This window comes from Uloborus diversus, chromosome 6 (assembly GCF_026930045.1).
Source record: "Uloborus diversus isolate 005 chromosome 6, Udiv.v.3.1, whole genome shotgun sequence".
NCBI classification, from domain to species: Eukaryota; Metazoa; Arthropoda; class Arachnida; order Araneae; family Uloboridae; genus Uloborus; species Uloborus diversus.
In genome coordinates this window covers 28,796,675-28,820,286 of record NC_072736.1, presented here as the reverse complement: position 1 = coordinate 28,820,286, position 23,612 = coordinate 28,796,675, and the positions used below count along the sequence as shown (strand labels likewise).

General features: G+C 33.1%; 2 protein-coding genes across 2 annotated transcripts in view; one reads left to right on the top strand and one right to left on the bottom strand.

Moving 5' to 3' along the window:
* Nucleotides 1-11,579, bottom strand: part of LOC129223752 (structural maintenance of chromosomes protein 4-like) — a gene marked incomplete in the record, with an annotated part of 101,968 nt that extends 90,389 nt beyond the window's left edge. The window contains 2 exon segments of the mRNA XM_054858112.1: nt 4,137-4,279; nt 11,482-11,579. Coding sequence (XP_054714087.1) covers nt 4,137-4,279; nt 11,482-11,578 — 240 coding nt within the window.
* A 1,148-nt stretch (nt 11,580-12,727) lies between these two features.
* LOC129224637 (very-long-chain (3R)-3-hydroxyacyl-CoA dehydratase-like) overlaps nt 12,728-23,612 on the top strand; it is a 32,452-nt gene continuing 21,567 nt past the window's right edge. The window contains exons 1-2 of the mRNA XM_054859119.1: nt 12,728-12,844; nt 20,051-20,167. Of these exons, the coding sequence (XP_054715094.1) occupies nt 12,728-12,844; nt 20,051-20,167 (234 nt within the window). The remainder of the gene's footprint in view (nt 12,845-20,050; nt 20,168-23,612) is intronic.

Below are 23,612 nucleotides of genomic sequence, written 5' to 3'. Positions count from 1 at the left end.
CCTATTGGTGTTTCAAACCAGCTTGAAATCCCCTCCCCCCACCAATTCTTTCCAAAATTTCCACTTTCATTAAAATTTTCAAAATCTCTGACAGTTTCCGTTTTACCTGGTATGTGTACGCCCTTTGTTGTGGAATAAACATTTCATCTCGTCAGCAATCCCTCTCAATCAGTGATTCAGATTCAACTCTAAGACATTTTAAGAGTGCACACAATTTTCATTTATGCGTGTAAAGTTTGCAAAAAAAATTGAAAGGATGATCAAACAAAACAAGCCCATGGTGGAAAATCGAGAGAATGTCGATGTAAATTCGTTGTTATGGAACGGTCCAGTAATATTAAAGCATATTTTTCAAACACTCAATTTTTCTTTTTTAAGTAAAAATGAAAGTACATCATTGAATTTCTTTCCAACCCGATCTCCATCTCGGAAATTTTGTCCAAGATGGAAGGTCTTGCACTCATGGGTACAAACAAGTAGATTATTACGTTCTTTTTTTCAGCTGGATGTACGTATGTATCTCTCATAAGTCATAACTCAAAACTGGTAAGCTGTAGAAGGTTAAAATTTCGTATGAGGGGTCTGCGTAAGTTCCAGTTGTGCGCTTCCCTTTTTGTTTTCAATCGGGTGTTCTAAAAAGCCTATTTACTCATTTTTTTCGTGGCTATTAATTACTTATTTCATTGCAAAACTAATATAGTGTCTTAGACTCATCATTTGGTGATATATTGCCAAATTGAAGACCAACTTAGAAACAAATATGAGATGGCAAAACCGGTTTTTGTGACATTTTGTTAGATTCCCATTGCCGAGGGTAATTTTTAATTTTTCGATATTTGTAACATGAATCACAGTAATGCACTCTTTTCTGTATCCTTTCCGCAGCGTTACAAGTTTGGGGCCGGTCGAAATACATTTCGAGGCCCTCTTTCTCTATCACGGAACTTGTACAACGTTTATCATAAGCATTTTTGTAACTTTTCAGGGGCCCCTATGGCCATGGGGCCACTCGTGCAATTGCAACATTTATGATATTTTAAATCCACCACTGCACGTCAAAACAAACTGGGCTGCAAGTTTTAAAAGGGTTTTTCTGCTCGCTCTATGGCAGGGGTTCTCAAACTGAGGCGGGGGAGGTGCACACCTCCCTAGTGGGCGAAGAAGAGTGTCCTGGGAGGCATGCATGCTTAGAAAAAATAAAATGAAAAAGTAAAACTAACTTTAATTTGCTCAACTTTGTGGTCACATGTGAATATTTTCGACATTATCGCCTTTTCTTGGTTGTTGGTGTATTTTCATCCACATATGAGTGAATCTGAATTTTCAGCATTAGCACCACATACAAAGTCGAAGCATTGAAGAAGGTATTGAAAGTAATTTGATGAACTGCATTAAAATTACAACCAACAATGTCAGCCCTCCCACCAACGTAGCTGGTCTTATAAGTCAATCTTGCTTAGATCATAGATTTCCTCAACTTAATGTTAATTATTTCTTGGCTTCTTTGATTTGGGAGGGGCGGTCTGCTCCAGGCTGCACAATTTTCTGGGCGGCAATTTGACACATTTCATGAGGGGAAAAATTTTTCCAATGCAACCTCCCGACAAGGAAATCATTTTTTAAATCTATTAATGAAGGCAAGAAAAAAAAATCTACGAAGTGTAAGCTTTTTAGACATGACTATGATAATAAAATTACTCACATAGAAAACATGTATTTTCTTGTGGACATATCAGCATTATTGCTTGTCTTTCTGTCTCTTCGGAGACTGCATTGAAAAGTCATGGAAAGAAGGTTTTTTCTTTTGATTTTTTCTAAGCAAACACGATTTGTTTATTGTTTTCATTTGACCATGTAAAATGTCCTTGAGAAGCTCCTGACTCTTAATCAGGCCAGACATTTCCAACTTTTCCAGGGTGGGGGGAGGGTATGTACTCCATGTATTTTATGGAGGAAAAATCAAAGTACATGCAAAAATGCTTAATTACAATATGTTTTTTGAATCCAGGGGCTGATTGCCTAAATGACGGGCTTGCCCTTAACGTCATCAAAGAAAGCTTAAAACTGACTTCAATTTCGAAAACAAATCGAGAGGGAGTTCCAACTCTTTTTTTTTCATTAGCAAAGCTAAAAATTACCTAAAATTGGGATTTTGGACTTGAACTTAGAAATGTTGGGTGGGGTTATGAACTCCTTTTTTTCTTCTGAAAGAAAAATATGGAAATAAATGCAAAACAGGGGTGCCAATCCTTCATGGCAGAGGAAAATCATGGAACCAATATTTTTTCTAACGTAGAAGTTAACCCGAGGATGAAGAAAATAATGAAGTTTTCCTAAATTTCCTTATAAGAAAAAGTTAACACACTTGATTATAAGAGAATCCCTTGAAAACCTCCTAATAAAACAAAAACTTCCCTTTTTTAAAATCAGGAAAATGGTGGTAAGAGTAAGAAAGGGAAGGGAAAGGATCCTTCAAATCCCTGAGAATCTTAGCAATTTATTTCCGTTTGATTTTTTTTTTTTTTTTTTTTGCCATCAGCATCGGATTTGGAGAAAACAATCGGCCATCGGCCATCTTTCAACAATCAGCATTGGCCCAAAAATGCCATCGGACAAGCCCTAATTCCAATGTTGCATCGCCTTCAGAAATGTATGTCAGTCATTTAAACCAATAGCGTAACAACCTAGTCAGCTCCCTGACAGTTTTATCCTTTCAGCGCATGCTGTAAATATTGTTCTTCATTACATACTTTTTGTATAGTAAATGGTATCTATCCTATTAGCTGAAGCAAACACTAAAAAAATCATACATAATTCGTCACGGATCGGATTGCTAGTGAGGGGAAAAGGCCGAAACTAACATAATATAAAGAGACAACTACATCTGGGTTAATATAAAAATTATGTATCAAGCTCCTGGAAGAAAGAAAATAAAAGAAATTTTCCAGACGCTTTTGCATATTATCGACTTTCCAGGATTTACAAGATTTCGACTTTCCAGGATTTTCCAAGCTGCAGAAGCACCCTGATGAAATTATTTTGTATTATGGTACAGTCAAACTCACTTATAAAGAGCCCTGATTTAATGAGAACACAATTTGAATGAAGAAATCAGAAATATTTGGTTGGTACTATATTAAATCTATGGGAGACAAACTTGATTTTAGTAAGCAAAATCGCTTTAAACGAACAATATTTTTGTAATTCATAAAATTTCTATTGATTTCCAGCAAAATAATGAGTCTTAAATCCTTAAAACAAGTCATGATAGCAATTTTTTTTTATTTGTTGTAAGAGAAGCATTGAAAAATTATATTAGTTGACTTCTTATATTAGTTATCACTTCCGATATTTCCGATTATATTCTAGCTCAAACTCAAGCTAATACAAATGGAAAAACTCAATGAATGATAACAATTTGTGAAGAATATGAAACTGAACTACCATCAATATACTCAATGTCTTTTGATATAGAGAAAAACTAAACTGAACTACCATCAACCTTCAATGTCTTTTGATACACAGAAAAACTTCGACAGTTTAAGTTCGGGATGAAAATGACTATGTTTTGGTCACAACAAATATTCCTTGAAAGACACTGAGGCACCAGTAGACTGCAACTCAACTTGAGAGGGCTTGTGTTGAAGTTTGGAAAGCTTCCACGAGACGGTCGACAGCAATTTATTCCTTGCCTCGTCATGCTGTAGTTTCTATTTTTAAATGTTTTAGCATTTACAATGTTCATACTTTTTAGTGTTTTAAAGAAATTAAATTAGTTCTTGTTCAAACGAGTGTAATATGCTTATTTTCCGACTCTGCAATATCTATAGCACAAGAAAGAGACGATAAGACCGTTCATATGGCTTAACCAACTTCTTTGCAACTGTAGAGAAATTGAAAAAAAGCAAAGCAAGTGTGTAAGATTTTTAATGAGCCCGATTTTAATGAGCACTCGGGTATAATAAGCAAATATCGTCGTCCCTTCTCTCTCGCCATAAGCAAGTTCGACTGAAGAGCAAAAAGTTTTAATGAGGCTAATCATATAAAATGCAGAGATTTCAAAATATTCTCAAATTAGATAAATCTTCATTACATCAAGTGTAAAAGATATAATTATTAACTATGAAATATAATACCTTATCAAAAGGGCCAAGAACATGTGTTCCTGAATAGGACTTAAAATCTCGAACATGTAGCTTTGTTATTATCAAGCGTGCTGAATTAGCATCACATGTTAAAGCAGGTGTTGGAGCTGGTGGTATTGTAATATCATCAACGGCTATTAAAAGAAATAAATTTTGAACATTTTCAATACATAATAATAAAAATAGAATATTTAAAAAAATAGAGTTAAGTGATGAATATACAAATAAGTAAAATTTAACCAGGACCAGCCTAGTTGGGCCCAGAACCTGTTGCTGGCCTCATATTTGTATTGAGGTTATTTGCATTTTGTGTAAGTGAACTTTAAATGGACACGCAATAAATCAAAATATTCTTTTCTTTTTGGAGTTGTTTCATGCAATGCAATGAAGAAAAAAAAACTCCCCCCCCCCCTAGCAAATATTGATGTACCTTTGCACTTAAGTAACATATGACTTATCCTTCTAAAACCTAGTCCAATAAAAGTGCTAATTTTAAAGTTCAAGATGGGGTCTAATGGGCCATTGAAGGCAATGAATGGGCCACTAAATGAATTCAATTAAAACATGGGGAATTGATCTCTTTAAAACATTTTCTTGAATAAATAAAGATATAAGCAAAAATGTTCATTGATTGTTCATACAATCACTTTTAAATTTTATATATTTTTTCAATAATTAAAATTTTAATTACTTTTGGAAAAACTCAATATTATCTGACAAATCAGTCAATTCTACTCTAACCTATTTATTAAATACTGGATGGAATCACTCAAATCAAATGGTGAAATATTCCTAGGTGTGGTCAATAAACGGAAAGTTAATCTTAATCATCTACACAATTTCACTAATGTTTATAACAGGATTGGCCGATATATATCGGTCGATATTTCGATATTTATTTTGAAAATATCATGATATTTTGATATTTTCGATATTTATTTTCTCAACTATGGTATTTTCAAATCAAAACTAGGTTAATCATAGTAATATTGTTCATTTATTATTAAAAATAACCAAAAAGTTATTTATTATATTTTTATAATGTCACTAATATAACAAAGTAATACAAATTCCTTTTTGACTTGTGTTTTATATGCATAAAATTATTAGTAATTTAACAATTTTAATTCACATTAAAAGTGCCTAATTTAATTTTAAACATTGCTCAGAAAAAAAGAAAACATGACTGTATATCGACTAATGTATATTACTTATTTTTGAATCATATAACTGTAAAAGTAGCTAACAAAAGAAAAATGAGTAAAGCAGCTAATGCCAAATTAACCCCATTAAAATTGATAAAAATGTAAACTGAAACATTAGATATAAATAATGAAAGAAACCTTAATTTTAAGTCTACATATTGTAATTGGGTCATTCCATGTCAACTCAACACACCCATTTTACCTCACCCCCTCAGATTTTGATAAACTTTGGCACACATATAGTGGGCACTAAGAATAACAAAAATACAAAATTTCAAATTTTTATCTTGAATAGTTTTTTGTGTACGGCCTTGTAAAGTTTTCAAAAAATCGTGAAAAAACTACAAACAAGCAATTTTCAAATTGCTCTAAAAGCTGTCAAAATTGAGTTAGAGAGGTGGGACCGGTGTTATTTTGTAGCTTTTTTAATGCTCTTTCAAGAGATATGCAACATGTTCTATGTAGTAGTAAAAAAAGTTTTTTTTGGTGCAAATCAAATTTTTGATTTTGATTTTTTTCAAAAAGTACCACTTTTAAAATTTTCAAAAAAATTCTATAAATAGACAGTACTTTCATAAACTGCCATGCAAAGTTTTATGATGGGATGGTAATGGGATCTATGCCAAAAAAAAAATTACTGACCCCTATTTTTCTTAAATACCAGATTTTGACCAAATAATTATTTTATAGTAGTAAAATATATTGTAGTAAATGCTTTCATGACAGATATGAATGTATTGTACTTTAAATTCTTCTTATAAAAATATTAGTAAAAATTAAGGCAAATAAAATACTAAAATTTAAAATTATATCAATTTATGCTGTATGAAATACAAATACAATAAATATTTACAATAAAATTTTCATAAAAACAGTTTTGACCAAATAATAATAATTTTAATGTACTGATATAAGATTTTATGAAAAATCACTTGAGTAGGGGAAACTGGGAGGTTTGACCCACTTTTTACTAAGGTATTTTCTTTTTTTTTTTTTTTAAAGTTTGAATAAAAAAAATTCCTGGTTGACTTTTTTCGAAAGGAAATGCATCCAAGCAACTTTTTACATTGCTGTTATTTATTTAAGTTAAAAATTATTTTCTTTATTAAAGATTTTTCAAGAGTGTTCAAACTGGGTCAAACCTCCCCACTTGAGGGACGTTTGACACACCATAAGAGAGGTTTGACATAAAACTATATATACCCTATATATAATATACATTAAATTGTTTATGAAATAAACACTCTGTGCTCATAATAAATTCATAAAACCTATATTTCAAGGCTATATATAAACTGTGGTTTTGGGGCAAAAACTGCTAGTTCTGTATAACATAATGATGTTTTAGAAATCTACAATACAAGTTGAACATACTTTTGTTGTTTGGTGAATACATGAATAGTTATCATTAGTCGACAGCTTTACAATAATTAACAGATTTTATAAGCCTTTACATTTATGAGTGATATAGAAGGGTGAGAATTATTTTAACTTCATTGAAAATTTACACAGAACTAAAAATATTAATTTTAAACAAATAAGAAATCACGACTAACTTAAAAAAGGTTAAAGAAGTGAAATTGTTGAGTATAAATCAGATTTTATGTAAAGAAGGAGGTCTATGTTTAGAAGTTCACTGTTTAAATTTTGAAAAAGCCAATTGGGTTTGGTCTATATCATTTTCTAGAAGAGCGTAAGTTCTTCCTGTTGGAGTAATAGGGTCCACTCTTGTTAGTATGTTCACAACAGAGACCCACATTACATCTGAATGCCTGGGGTAGGAAAAAGATTTGGTTGGTCCACTTGGATAAAGAAAAGCAATTTTAACTTCATCTTGTTCTTCGTTTTTTCTAATACATAACCAAGCCACCAATTGTTGTCATACCCGGCAGTAACGTAGCCTCTTATATCTTCAAATGTAAGCTTCTCAGGAGATTTCGTTACCTCCTTTTCCCACACCTGAGTATCATTTGAAAAGTACTTCACTAATAATTTTGAACCACTTTTAGGGATGAACGAATGGAACTGCTGTGTACCTTTGATTGTTAAGGCTTCTTTAAATCGGGGCTGTAAAATCTTATCAGTTTCAATGTAATCTTTTTGTGTGGAAAAGGCAAAATCTACTTTTGGAACATTTTCGACTGCCCACTCAAAAAGATCTCTTGGTGTTTGGATCTGGTTTTCGTATGGTCTCTGCAAACTTGCTCGAGCTGCCAGTCTCTTAATTGAACCGCCTACTCCATCACAAGGCCCTTTTCCATGCTCCGTGGCCGAAAAGTGCCACTCGGCTTCAATACCAAAATCTTTCTGATGAAGACAAAGGTTCAAAAATTTTTTCTTATTTTTGTATTGTGCGCCAGAACCTTCTGAAAAGTAATAGATTTTTTTTGGAAGCTTTTGGAACTTATTTGTTAAATAAGGAATGAGTTTCTTGAGCAAAGTGTAGACTGCGATTGTATTGTGTTCTAGGCAGTCAGAAATGACAACGAAGTTCACGTGTTCAATTTTGCCGTTCTTAAAGTATATCACAAAGGGATGAATGGTGACCTGCTGACTAGTCCAGTGGTAGCTCTGGGCTTCATCCTGTAAAACTATGCTGTAATTTTCAGAGAAATCATATGTAATTACAAATTCTGACTCTCTGATGTTTTCTTTAATGTTGTTGAGGAATGATGCTTGTTGCTTTGCAATAAAATCATGTCGGACTAAAGAAGGCATGTTGCTGCAAAATAAATCTATAAATTCGTCTGAGGTTTTCTCAAACATCTCTAGGTTGCAGCGATCGACTGACACCCATTGGCGAAACTGAACTTTTTCAATTAAGTTTTTTTCAAAAGAAGTTTCTAAAATTTTCCGTAAAGCAGTTTCTCCAGGGCAATACGCACAGTTCCCCATGTTGCAATCTATTGTTGATGGGTTACAAAGCATCTTTGCAATACAATCCTTGTAGGTTTTCAAGTTACCATCTGTAAGTGAATTTAGCTTAGCATTTTCCATCATCAACTTTATGTTTTGATGAGTTGTGCACACACATACAGAGTGTGTGCTGCTCTGCCCAGCTAATATACAGTGTTTTGGTTTTAATTCCGCGAATTTAGAAAAACCAATTTTTATATTTAGGTGCTTATCTTTGAAATGATTATAAGCTTCTTTTAGATTACACAAAATAAGTCTTTTTGACATTTTTTTCTTGCCTCCATCTGGCAGAGTAACTGTTACACAATCTTTCATTCCTGGCATCGCCCGGCTAATTTCATCGTTTTCGTAAAAAGTGCACAGTTTCGACTGTTTCTGTTGATAAACACTTCCCTGGCTTTGGATTAGGACCTTCCATAAACCCTTTTTCTTTCAAAATTTGTTTTGACTGTCGAACTAAGTAGTTTGGAGCATTAAACTCACGCATTATCTTCCTAACACTCCATTTCTCGGGTAAACATGTGAGAATCATAATTTTTTTTGATCTATTTGTACAATTCAAAAAGTTGGTTTTCAGATTTTGAAGAACCGATTGGTCAATTTCAGTATCATTATCTGATGAAGAATTTTCAGCAGCAACAAAGAGTTTACGTTTCATAGATGAGGAGATTTTTTTTACTTTAGTCGCAGCATACTGCTTGGAAGTTATTTTCTTCTTATCGATCGGGGACACACCTAATTCTTGAAGTGAAGTATTTAGTGTCTGAACAATCACTGCACTTGTTGCAAAGTCTGGATCTTCGTCTGGAACATTCACCTCCAACTCAGGAGAATCTTCATTTTCAGAATTTTTTTCACTAATGGGCACTGTATTTTTTAACTTAGTTAGGTCTTTTCTACACTGATCACAAATCATGGAGCCATCAAGTATTTGTGGAAATGAACCTGTCATCCAAGATGTGACATTTCTCAGTTTTTTTCTATCTCGAACACGATGATTTGTTTTCTTCAATGGATTACAACACTGAACCCTTACCACAGTACTGCATTTTTCACTAGTTTCCATATTTTCTAAAAAATTCTTAAAACTTGCCTTTTAACTACAAGTTTTAATCATAGATTAAATTCGCTAACACATGAGAAATACTGAAGTTCAAAAGTAATAATTCTTTTATGTAAGGTATCACAACTATTTTACATTATGGAATGGATATCTTAAGACAGTAATGAAATTTAAAACACTACTTGTTAGCAAGGTCTCTAGTCACTGAATGAATGCTTGTGGAGAGTCTGGCTTGAGCAAGTTAGAAGAAATACCAGACTGCCACATGGGGGGCCATGTGGGCGACTGGTGTTTGTTTTAACTTGCACAGAAAGGTACCAACTTGCTAGATCTGCAGATACTGGATCAAGTGAATGGAAGGGAAAAGTTTTTTTTAAAATAATACTTGCTTATCAAACTATTTAGCCACAACAATATTTATTGTAAATTTATCAACTTTTCATACAGCATAAATTGATATAATTTTAAATTTTGGTATTTTATTTGCCTTAATTTTTACTAATATTTTTATAAGAAGAATTTAAAGTACAATACATTCATATCTGTCATGAAAGCATTTACTACAATATATTTTACTACAATAAAATAATTATTATTTGGTCAAAATATGGTATTTAAGAAAAATAGGGGTCAGTAATATTTTTTTTTTTTGGCATAGATCCCATTACCATCCCATCATAAAACTTTGCATGGCAGTTTATGAAAGTACTGTCTATTTATAGAATTTTTTTGAAAATTTTAAAAGTGGTACTTTTTGAAAAAAATCAAAATCAAAAATTTGATTTGCACCAAAAAAAACTTTTTTTTACTACTACATAGGACATGTTGCATATCTCTTGAAAGAGCATTAAAAAAGCTACAAAAAAACACCGGTCCCACCTCTCTAACTCAATGTTGACAGCTTTTAGAGCAATTTGAAAATTGCTTGTTCGTAGTTTTTTCACAATTTTTTGAAAACTTTACAAGGCTGTACACAAAAAACTATTCAAGATAAAAATTTGAAATTTCGTATTTTTGTTATTCTTAGTGCCCACTATATGTGTGCCAAATTTTATCAAAATTTGAGGGGGTGAGGTAAAATTTTAATTAAAAGTGTGTTGATTTGACACGGAATGACCCAATTGTAATGTAAGAAATTTAAGAGTGATTTGAGAATGCATTAGAAGACTTGAGTATATGCTAATTGAAAATATCGGATAGATATCAAAATATCCGATATATATCAAAATATCGGATATTTTCAATATTTTCGAAAACATCGTGATATTTTCGAACCCTGGTATGAATAGATAATATTTCTTAGTGTTAAAATGAGAAAATTTTAGAAATTACTATAAATCTATTCTAATAAGACAGTATAATCTAAATCTAAGACAGCCAGTTATGTCTAATATTATAGAGAAAATCAGAAAAAACATAGAAAAATCGTATTTCGGTGGCCCATTCATAACTATGATATAGTGGCCCATTCAACCCCACCTATACTTCTGGAATGTATTCAAGTTTTTAAATTGCATTAAATTGCAAATAACATCAAAATACATCTTAAAATTAGTTTACAGATGTGGAAAGACTTACTAACACACATATTTGCAGTGAAATGACAGATACTTTTAACTAGTTTTTATTTTACTGAAAAGGGAAAAAATTACTTTTGAATCAGATTCTTGATCACCCTACTCTCACAGAAAAATGGTTTCTCAAAAAATTGAAAATTGGATGATTTTAGCAGAACAAACAGCTTTATCTATTAGTGGCATCTAAAATAATTTTGTGCAAATACTTTTCATATTTTGTTAGGGGCCCATTCATCCCCATGGCTCATTTATTACCTCTCTCCCCTACATAAAACTCAACATACAAGAATAAAATTTTCAAGACTTCAAAAAAAAAAAAATCTGCTATCAAAAGGGACAGAAAGATAAGTTATTCAGTAAAAATCATTTATAAAATGTAAATAGTTAAAACGTTTTTATTTTAATGCTGAATGAAAGATTTATTTTGAAACATGGGCAATATTCAAATGATAGAAAAGGATATTTTTTTAGGTCATTTTATAGACTTCATTCCTTTCACAAGATGAAAATAATTTTGTTAAGCTAAGCTCCTAAATGTTTTAAATTTAAACAACTATTCATTAATGATTACTTACTTATACTCCCATCATTATGTACAGTAAAATCTGATTTGGTACTAGGAATATCTTCACTTGCATTTGTTTCGCCTTTCTCTTCTGAATCACCTTCCATGTGAATTCTGGTTTATAAAATAAATGAAACATGTCAAATGAGGTACTATGACATATTTTAAAGTATAAGTTTGAATGTACTTAGAACAAGGTATAACCTTGCAAAGAAAATATCAAATTCAAGTTGAGGACATTTATTACATACAATTATTCATTTTTTTTAATAAAAATCGAATTTTAAAGAGCCGACGACATCAGCTTAAATTGCATTTGAAACCATTTAATTTATCGAAGAAATTTTGATATTATCGAAATATTTCGTTCTAAAAGAGAAAAAGAACAGTATAGAAATAATGGTCTCTTGCAAGAAATATGTAAACAAATAAAACAAGATAAATGGGCACATACTTTTAAAATTTAAATGCGAACATAAAAAAACACGCATAAGATAATTATCAAATCCTATACAAATAGGAATGAATTTAAGATAGCAAATACTTTGCACAACTGTTGTATACTTTTTTAATTAAATTTCCTTGAATCGTTAAAATGACAGCTTTGATGACATCCTAACATTGTGCCAACAATATACTTAAATTGTATTTGGCGGGAAAAGCAAGTGCGACCATCATACAACCAAAGTTTGCGTTCGCACAGCGCTACCGGTGAGTAACCAAGTTGTCCGATGGCAAACCAGAGCGTTGTAATAGTTCGATCAGAAAAAAGTAGGAGCTCATCGACAAATTTTCAACCGAAATTTGTGGTGGACTACCAATATTATATTTTTAAATAAAAAATGGACTCATGGTTTAACCGATAACCATATTCGAGCACGACCTTTAAAAAATCTCGGTTTGAGATTATTTTTTACGCACTGACCGGTTGCGTTCGACGACTTCAACCGGTATACCGGTAACTAACCGGTTACTAACCGCAGCGTTCTATGATCTACCGGTTATTGTTTTAAGCTGTTGATTGAAGCAGGTGATCATTAGCCGTCACGTGATGAAGCAACCGGTCGCTACCGATCAGGGTTGTCGAACGTAAGCACAGACTCTCATTCAACTTCAACTTCAACTTCACTACTTCACATTTGTTATTGTTTACTCGAAAGCAGCCCGTCTTTCTCGTTTTCGTAGTAGATTAGCGTAATTCATACTACAGAATACAAAAAAGAGGTTTTTCTTTTAAATTTTAATTCAATTTGAAAATGCCCCCGTCTAGTGGCTCTGATGGAAGTTCAAGTCCTCGCAAACTGAGTCCATTTGTATTTTGGGCTCAAACTTTAAGCAGAATTTCTCTTCGTGTTAGTTTACAGGATGTTTCGGTAATGGAATTTAAATTATTTGTATCTTGAAAAACAATTTGACTAGCATTATTTTTATGCAAGTGCTAAATTGGGAAGAAGCCACATTGGTTTCGATTCCACCATAAGCTTTTTTCGTTAAAACAAAATAGCGAAAACCACAAAAGTATGAAATATGAATGTCTCTGAAAGCTTACAGTTTTAAAAAGTCTAGGGCGGAGGTGCGAATAACACCGTCTTAGTATAATTGTATCTGGAACAATTGTTCCCTTTTAAAACTTTCTTTGAGACTGGGCAGAAAATACTCTCGTGCTTATTCTCTCTCACTGATACTTTAGTATCAAATTTGAAGCTTCTACCAAAAGAATAGCAATAACTTCCTTGCTGAGCCATCTGTTTTTTTTTTTTTTGGAGTGGGGGAGGGGAGAGGGATCCCGAACTGAATCCCCACACCTACTTAATAAGCACAAAAGCAAATCTTCCAATTCCACGTACAAACCCAAAGAATTTTTTCTTTAATTAGGACTAAAAATAATTTTTAAAGCATATAAGGCATGCAATTCAAAAACTAAACCCAGTGGTGCAACAGTCCATAAGGGCTAAGGCCTACTGTGCCTATCTCAGTTTTCCTGAACAAGGGGTCTGGAGTACAAAGCAGGTGTCCCGGTTAAATGGTCATCCCATAAAATTGGTTCATGGATACATGTGACTGGTGGAAGGCTTGGCGAAAACTTTGGCAGCATGGTTGCTAGATGGCAACATTATCTATAGTTTGGCACTCGACATTTTATTTTAAGTAATGTGTTTTCATTATAATTTTTTCCCAGGTGCAGAGATTGAACTGTTTTTCTTTTAGTTATGAATTATTTTGACATTAGTAAATAGTTTTTGATCACAGTTTTCAGTAACTTTTATTTCATTTGGAACTGCTACGTCAGCGTTTGGCATTAACGTAATGGCGTATAAACGTTTTGTGTTAACGCAAAAATGTACTAATCGGAATCTTAAATTGAAATTGTAGGTAAAAATCTTACCGTTTGCCGATTCAATTTGGGCACTTGCATCTTTAATTACTTAGAAAGTTATTAAAATTGACTAAAGAAAATGCACAATACTATCTAAACGAAAAACTCACTATATTAACAAAATATTTACAACTTAGAATAACAAATTTACAAATCGGACTCCATAAAAGATCATTATTCAGCGTTCCATCAATTCTATTTATTTTATTTCTCGCCGGCGTTGATCGTCTGCTACGATCAACTCCCGCTGTTGCTAGGATATCCACTAGTCACATGGTTTGGTTCACGAGCAGCAAAGGGTTGCCATAGCTCGGTCTATTCTTATTATTAGTCTATGGGTCAGCTGAATGCGGTTGTTCCCAAGCATGCTTGGTATACTCATTTTATTGCCTTGCTGAAGGATGAACGGCTGGGCCAACCATATCGAACCCGAGGCTGCCGTGTGGATGCGCCCCCTGTGGGTTCAAAGCCCCCATCCGGCTTTGAAGCATGCAATTAGTGAGTTAGAAAACATTTTAAAGATTTTAGGCATTATCAAAAAATGTTCACATTTTTAGGATCTAATTAGGGTACGAGTACCCTTAGTGATCAGTGCACACACCTATTCGTCTAGGTGAAAATAAATATCCCTAGATATTGATGTAAAAAGGAGACCAATTAGTGAATGAATACCTAGGCGTATTTTCAACAAAAAAAAATTATAGCTTTGCTAAAAATTGCAGTGTAGGCCACAAGGCAGTAAAACCACATTAAATAATGTATGTACCAGTATATACTCGCGTATAAGTCAAGAAATTTTGTCCAAAAAATGAGATCAAAGGAAGGGGGGTCAACTTATACGCGGGTCAAATTTTCGGAAAAATTTTTTCCGATCAACGAGAGCTGGGAAGCTATGAGAAATGCCGATGTGCGGTTACAGGTAGTCGCTGATAAGTTGCTCGTGTGAAAAAGTAAACTTATTCAAAAATAATAACTAAAAAAACCTAAATAATACACATAAATAAAGATAATTTTATTCCTCTTTATTAAGGATCAAATCAGCAATTAACAAATATCGTGAAACGTATTAAAATATTTATCGTCAACAGTCACGCCATTCAGACTGAGAGTGCGTTCGACGAGCATGACCGGGAGCGACCGGTTAGTTAATCACGTGACAGCTAATGATCACGTGCTCAAATCAACCAATCAACTGCTTAGAATGGTAACCGCTGCGGTAACCGGTTGATCATAGAACGCCGCGGTTAGTAACTGGTTACTTACCGGTTGACCGGTAAGGTTCGTCGAACGCATCCTCTGATATCATTGACGATTCTGCAGCCGCCGATGTATACGATGACGCTGTGATGACGGAAGCGGACTTTAATGAACTTTTTTTTGCGTCCGACTCGGAATCCGAGTTTGAAGGCTTTTAGAAATGTTTTCCTATTTAATTCCTATTTTATTTGTAAATAAATGTGTTCATTATTTTGAAATTTCTTTGAAAATAATTCGCGATTTTTTTGGAAAGTATGGGGGTCGACTTATACGCGGGTTTTAGATTTTTTCTGGATTTTTTCTCTGAAAAAGGGGGGGTCGACTTATACGCGAGATCGACCTATACGCGAGTATATACGGTAGTTATTTTTAAAATAACTGAGAATTTTTATGGTTCTGCCTAGCCTTTTTAGAGGCTTGAAATGAAGTATAGTGCCCCAACCCAGTGAATGAGCACCCCAACTAGTGGACCAACAAATCATTTTCTAGTTGTTTTCTTTCTGAAAATGGATAGAAGGGAGTTACTAACTGTCAATTCATGTCAGAAAAATGTTTTAAAACCTTATTTTTTCACAACAAATATAAGGTGTTCATTCACTGGTCGGTCTACCCTGTATTCTTCGATTATACCTACTACTCTAAACAATGGAGACTATGACTATATTTCTTTAATGTATGATTTTATGTTCATTCATTCGTGTATATCACTTTTTCATCAAAATGGGATTAATATTCACTGCAGTTACTGACACTTCCCAAAGCTGATTTCAGGTCACCATAACAAGAGCTGAATTCTGCTTAGAGTAAGAGTGAATCATAAGTTATCCACGAAATAAAAGGAACTTAACAAGTATATGTATTTATCATAGGGTGTAATGTATTAGATAGCCAGGGGTGCCCATTGCTCCGAGAGCAATAGTGCACCCCAAATACCACAAAGCCCCCCAAAGAGTAGCACTCCCTCTAGGTGGGCACTCCTGGAATAGCTTGTGGATACTTCTGTTGTGTGTGGAAAAATGTTCGGAATCAACACTAGAATTTCAGCAGTATTCGGATACCCAAGAATTATGGTAGGGTTCTTCCATAATCGACCCCCAAGAAAAAATCTGCGCAGTGCCCTACGTAATAGTGTATACAGTCGACGCTCGATATAACGACCATCTCCGTTCCAGAGAAAAAGGTCTTTATAACGAGTGGTCATTATAAGAGGTATAATTTAAAAATATATACACAGTCATTATACACGCCCCGTTGTTCCAAAAATAAAAAAGGTACTTTTTCAAACATTCCAGTTAAATGCCCAAATTATTTTTATCATAGGAATTTTTAGAAAAATCGTTTGCAAAATACTATGACAGAATATTAAACAAATAGAAACAAGTAGAAAATATAGGGAGGAAAATGTTACACACTTACAAATCTACTACTACTGCTATCTCTACATTTTCTGAAGATAAAACCAGAAACAGATATTTGCCTTTTTAGCAAACGTGATTTTTGCAAAACATTAATTTCCGTTTCAGATATAGGTGATAAATTGTGTTTTTCTTGCTTTTCAAAGAAACATTTAAAAGTCCCTCGAGAACCCCAAAATCTTAAAAACCACTGGATTCAAACACCAAACTAGAAACACATCTGTCAACTCCCTTTTCTTAGGAAGCTGGAAATTTCTCGATTTTTCCTCCCATTATTTTTTCTGTGCTAGCTGTGGTGAATGGTAATTCCCCCCCCCCACCCCACCCCCTCTCAAAGTTGGATTTGACACTGAAAACTTCAGGCAGATGTCTGTAAACAAAAAACTAAGTTAATTCAAGCTACAAATTTGTTTTATTGGAAAGAACACCAGAAATAGCGTCCGCTGAATTCGGTCGTTGTATTGGATTAGACGATACAGAACGATCGTCATAACGAAGGCAAATTAACGTAGAGTTCATAGGAACAAAGTTGGGACTTTTACCACTGGTCGTTATAATGGGACGGTCTTTATAATGTGTGGTCGTTATAATGAGCGTCGACTGTATTTGAAAAAATTAGTTTAAAATAAACATACCAGGGGTCTGGCCAGAGGATATTTGGGTCCGTTAACGGACCCTTCACACAAAATTCCGGTCAAACAAAACGGACCTTTCACAAAATCTCGATCAAACAAAACTGACCCTTCACAAAATTCTGATAAACAAGATTGGATCTTTCACAAATTGTTTATTGAAAGAGCAAATCTGAAAGCAAAATAACGCATATTTCTGTGTATAAACCGATAATTTTTGGAACCTTTTTTGAAGTCAAATTAGAGGGATCAGCTTATACAAAATCGGCTAATTTAAAAAAAAAAAAAAAAAATCAGCACTCTTGGGATGCTCCTGCAAACTATAAATAATTGCTACTTCCAAATAAATATAATGGTTGTTTGTTTGTTTAATCACAGCTAATTAGCAGCGGTGTTGTTGTAAACTTTTCTGAAAACGCATTGATAAGCACTTTTTCACCAGCTCATGATTTAATAAACAATAATAATATATGTCTGCGAAACGAACTTAGAACTGCAAAGGGATAGTAAGGGTGGGGGAAAATATGATGACTTCAGATAGGGTTACCAACTTCAAAATTATCACCAGTTAGCATCTGGCGTTGAACCTTTAATAAAGACTTGATTAGAAAATATTCTCATCATTTTACCATCTTGTCAATATTTGCGTTTTTACGATGCAGTGCCGTGGGATGTTTAATTGTTATTTTGGGAAGAAAATTACATGGGTTTTGATTTTTTGATGCTAACAAGGATGCTTAACTTTAAATAAATTCTTTTAATTACCTTTTTTTTCTTTAGATATCTACATTTTGAAAAATGCAATATTTTAACATCCAATGTGAGAATCATATTTTGTTCTTTTTTCAAGCTAACTTCGCTTTATTAAGATGCAAATAAATGAAAAGTCTCTTTATTTCTGTTAGAACTCTCATTTCAAGTTTTTAAAGCAAAATTCCATTTTTCGTTAAGGGTAAAAAATTAAAATGATGGGTTTTTTTTAATGGTTTATTTTATTTATTTATTTATTTTTTTAATTTATTTTATTTTTATTTTTTTTATTTTTTTTTGCTTCAACTGTGTCCACAGATATTAATGAAATGTTTATCATAGGACTCTAAAATGCAATTTTAAAATAATTTTATCAAAAATATTTCTTTTACAAGCCTTTTTTATACTTTTGATGCCTTCACTTTGAGAATTGCGATCTCTTTGCATCCACTATGGGAATCTGATTTTTCGAATTTTTGATGTTTATTATGCTTTGTTAAGAGGTAAACAATTAAAATATCTTTTAATTTTTGTTAAAATCACGGAATTTATAAGTTTTAAACGAAATTCTGTGCTTTTTAAGAGTGTCTTGGGTCAAAAAGTTAAATGCTGAAAATGTTCTATTCTGAATTTTATTTATTTATTTTTTGTTACAATTATTTTAAATACTGTACAGAAATATTTCTAGTATAATTTAACATAATGTAGAATGGTAGATAAATATTGATACTTAAGAGAGCGATGCCCCCCCCCCCCCGCCAAATATCAGAAAAACACTCCAGAATGATATTCTCGACATAGAAGAGGAAAACACTCAACTTTTCCATTGATGCAGTTTGTGCCTTCTCTAAATTCTAAAATTTCGTTTTAACAATTTTTTTTTTTGCAAAATTATTTGATTTTTCACAAAATTAATTCATTTTTCACAAAATTATTTGATTTTTCACAAAAAACGGACCCTGTGAAAAATCCTGGACAGACCCCTGCATACAGTTGGATCCTAATGTAACGAATTTATTGGGACCGAAACTTTTATACGTTAAATCAGGGTTATTGGTAATATTGGGGATGAGGAAAAAATCACTTGCTTTATCTAAACGCCCAAATAAATAACTGCACAAAAATATCCATAATTAGGGAGTGTTCACTTTTTATTCCGCATTATGGGACTTATTAGACAATAGTTATAGTTATTCTGAAGTACTGAGAATAGATGTTTGACAACTTCCTTAATACTTGACTCCAACCAAATAGTTCTCTTTCGACTTCATGGGGAAAAGAAAATACTGTGTCATTTACAGCCTGCTGTATGATGCATGTTTTTATTTCCAGATCATGTAAAGCATTAGAAAAAGTAAGTTCTGATGGTAGTTTCATTATCGCTTTATGCATCAAAATTGCCATTCATTGGTTGTCCCTTCGCCCATCAAAAATATCCGATTCCAAGAAAAGTCTTTTTCTGCTTCGCACAAGATGAAAGAATCATTTGAAAAACAATCCAATGTTACCTAACTCAAATTAACAGAAAAAAATAGACTGTTAAAAAAATTTGTTGATTCATGGCTTAATTTTTTGGTAAATAGGAGGTTTTGCCCTCATTTTAGGCAGGTAAAAAGAAAAATTCGCGAAATTCATAAAATAGAGGTCTGTTAAACCAGTGTCCTACTGTATTTATAATAAATACAGTCTATTTAAAATATAGAGATTTTATGAATTTTTACTAAATCATTTTTAAAAAATTTAAAATAACCAGGGCTGTTTCAGTTGCATTTCAGAAACTAGCTGCTAATGCTCCTTTTTACTTACAAAAACATTATAAATGCTTCAAATTCTTGCAATGTTATGTCTTAAGAGACTTTTTTGAATTGGCGCTCTGTTTCAGCACCGGTAAATGTATTTTCATTTCTTTTTCTCTCAAAGGCATCAAAATGACACCTGGCCACACTTTTAGGTTTCATCCTTATCCGTTAGTTTGCACTTTAAAAAATATACAATCTTCTTGAAAACTATATATTGTTACATAGCACAATGATTTAGGAAAAGTAGAGGAAAGATTAAGCTTTTCATGAAAATACAAGAAATACATATTTTTTGAATGTTATCTTCAACTACACACACATTTTAAGCTTCTAGTTTTTTTCCCCGCAGGCTCCTGTAATTAATGCTGATGAAAATTCTATGGAATTTACAGCCCATGGAATTGGTGCAAATGAAGGTAGAAATGAATATTTCTTTAAATTTGTGTTCTTCAGAAAAATTGATTCAGTAAGTATATTGATTGTTGATGTACAATAAATTGTTGCATTCAAAAATTGCCTAGTCTAGAAAAGAATTATTAGTATTGGTATTAAATATATTAGTATTTCTTTTTCAAGCAATCATGAATTGCTTATTCGCAACTCCAGAGCTCGAATACGCTACTTTGTGGTGATTAACAACACTACCAAAAAAGGTAAAACATTACATTCCACGTTTTTTCTTTAGAGTAAATTCCAGGCTTCATTCAGTTTGTAGTGTAATATAATTTCAGAAAAACAGAAAAGAAAGCTTCCAACAAACACAATAAAACGTTACTGTCATTCACTAAGCTTCAAAGCAAGTTATAAGTTACGGCATTTGTTTGTTTTACCTTTTTCATCCGCCATTAGACATCACATCACACCCGAGGGTTCCTTGTTCCTATCACAAATACTGGGCCTTCCTAATTCAGAAGGATCTTGCATGAGCTATAAGCCAAACAAACGCACTGAACATTACTCCACCATTAGACAGTGACTACAGCGCTCCCTATAGTATATATTGAAGTTGTGAATTACTCTCACTTGACTGTAGTTGATGTTCTTTTGGTTTTCAGATCTGGGCCTTTGTTAGCACTACTGTCCACCGACCTCCTCCTGGATGGGGGCGTCCATGCCATCCACACACTGGCACCAGAGTTTCCGCTATGGTCGCATTTTTTGCAAAATGGGAAAATATTACATCAATTATCACGAAAGTGAAACATGCATTTTCGCTTTTTTGCTGAATTACAAAATTAATTTAAAAAAAAAAAAACTGCATGATCCAAGAGAGGAAGCAAGCATGACAATAGTCAATGTAATCTTTTTAAAATCTAAGTTAGATTACAATTAAAGTTAACAATACCTATAGTTTTAATGGACATTATGTACCTCCAATAAATGCATTGTTACATGAAATACACCGCCAGCTCAGTCAATTTCAGCCGAGGACACCAGTTTCGTGCTTATTAGCACTCATCAGCCTGGCTTAGGAAGTGGCTGAGCTGGAGATGGAAAACCTCTTAAGGAAGCCAAGAGGGCCAAACAAACTGGTAGTTAATACAGAATTAGCACTGACCAGTCAAGTGACCGAAGCAATGGTTCCGTTCAACTCAAAGATTGAAAGCAAGGCATGGTATATTCAGTGAGTTACCAGCCCTATTATCACCCTACTGAATATACCATGCCTTGCCTTCAATCTTTGAGTTGAACATACGAGTGATACACAACATATGAACCAGAAATAACTTACTATTATACAGGGTTCGTACGCTCCTTCAAAACTCCTCCAATACTCCTTCATTTAGGAAATTCTCTTAAAGGGCCCTTCTAACTCCTTTATTTTAGTTTAAACTCCTTCAAAACTCCTTCTTTTTTATTTCAAGACTCCACAGTCTTCTTCTATGACAGCAACTTAAAATACTTCGGTTGACACAACTTTCCTTCATCACAAGGGCCAAGGTATCAGGGCGATTTTAATGTAGTAATTTTGTATATTTATTTTTTATATAGATGTGATTTACAAATTGATCATAGAAGTTATAAAAGTTGAAGATGAAAATATTATTAGATGACTAAGACATATCATAAATAAAGTAAACCATGCTTAAATTGTGCTTGGCTGTGCTTTTCTCTCCACCACACTCTCATCTGCAAAAGTCAGTTTTTCAAATTATTATTTAAATATTTAGAAACACATATGCAGATGTACTACGTTAAGTGATTGTGTTAAAAAAACAATTGTTTAGCAAATCGCAGTTATGATATTGTAACATCCACAAGTGATGTCATGCCTTGAGAAGGGCAGAGGGGTTCATGAAATTGTGACAAGGGGAAGAGACTGTGACAAAAATAACCTTTTAGCAGTTATTATAACAGTATGTTTATAAAAAATATGACGTGAAAAGAGGAGTAAGATGAAGTGTGACACTTTGTGACAAAGAAGAAAGGGGTCAAAAATTTGAAAAAAAAAAAGTGAGACATTATTTACGGGCAGCCCATTAGTACTCCTTCAAAATCTCATTTTTCTCCTTCAAAACTCCTTCATTTTATTTCAGAAATTGAGTACGAACCCTGTTATATCTATATATTACTTAAGAATTCAATTTATTAAAAATACTTAGCACATTATTTAAATATCATTTATACTGATTGCAATCATTTATAATAAAAGCGAAAAAACATTGTAAAGAAACAATTTCACTGGATTATTGATTTTTTATGCATGTAAATTAAGTAATTGCTTGCTGATTGAAAATGAAAAGGAAAAATTGGGATGCGACGATCCTGATACAATTTGTTTAGCACTCATAGCCCCGAATCACGAAACGGTTGTTTTAGATTCTTGCTGAAGCACTTTCATCACTCGCGTAGTTTACGATTTTCTTTCCTATTACGATTTTTCCCGTCACAGAGAGTTCAAGCATACACATTAACAGATGCCTTGATATTAATGATGATTAGACACAAATTTTTACAGGTAATGTTCACCCGCGATTGTGTGACAGTTCCACATACAGTGAAACCTGTGTATAACGATACTGTCTATAATGATAACATGCCTATAACTTTTTTTTTTGGCCCCAGCAAAATGTCAGCATGAATCATCAAACTGTCTGTAACAATCACCTGTCTATTACAATATTTTTTTTAGGTCCCAACTCCGGTAACTATCCGGTATCCGGCCTATCCGGCTGATTTTTTAACTATCTGGAACTATGAGGTATCCGATCCGACAAGCCACTCCGGATCCGGATATCCGACAGTTTTTTGCAGGATATCCGGGCAGTTATCCGGTAAAAATGTGAGAGATATCCGGGGTTGATGTGGGGTTATCCGGTACGAAATGAGGGTTTAATTTTGAATTTACTTTTCCAAAAATTCCAGTTAAAGCTTTCACTGTTTCATAAACGTTTCGATGATGCTTTCTCTTTTAGTTGCTGCTTCAAAAACGACCATTCCTCTTCAAACCTAGCTTCTGGCATTCCCCCGCATTGTACTTACCCCTCGTTGCAAGGTACTTAAATGCTCCGCCAAGTTCAGTAAACTCAGAACGTTTATTTAGTGGAGCTAAAAGAATTTATACAGAAAACAGAAACCGACTCACCGAATAATGCAGAAAAACTTCTGTTTGTAATGAAAAATCTAAAATATTCCCCTGCATTGATAAATAAAGATTCTTAAGTGTATATTGCATGAAATGAAGCATAATTCTAACTGTCATATTCAACGCCAATCTTAACTTGAGTTCACTGGAAAATTTAGAATGTTGAATGAAGTAATAATTGCTTTTCCCAAAATAATTATTTTAACAAAGACTTTCAACTGATATTTAGCATTTAAAATAGATGGTGAATATAGCAGTGAGAAATAACAGCTATAAGTTATTGTTTCATTTTCTTCTTTCTAAGTTTTTAATTGTATAGTATAAT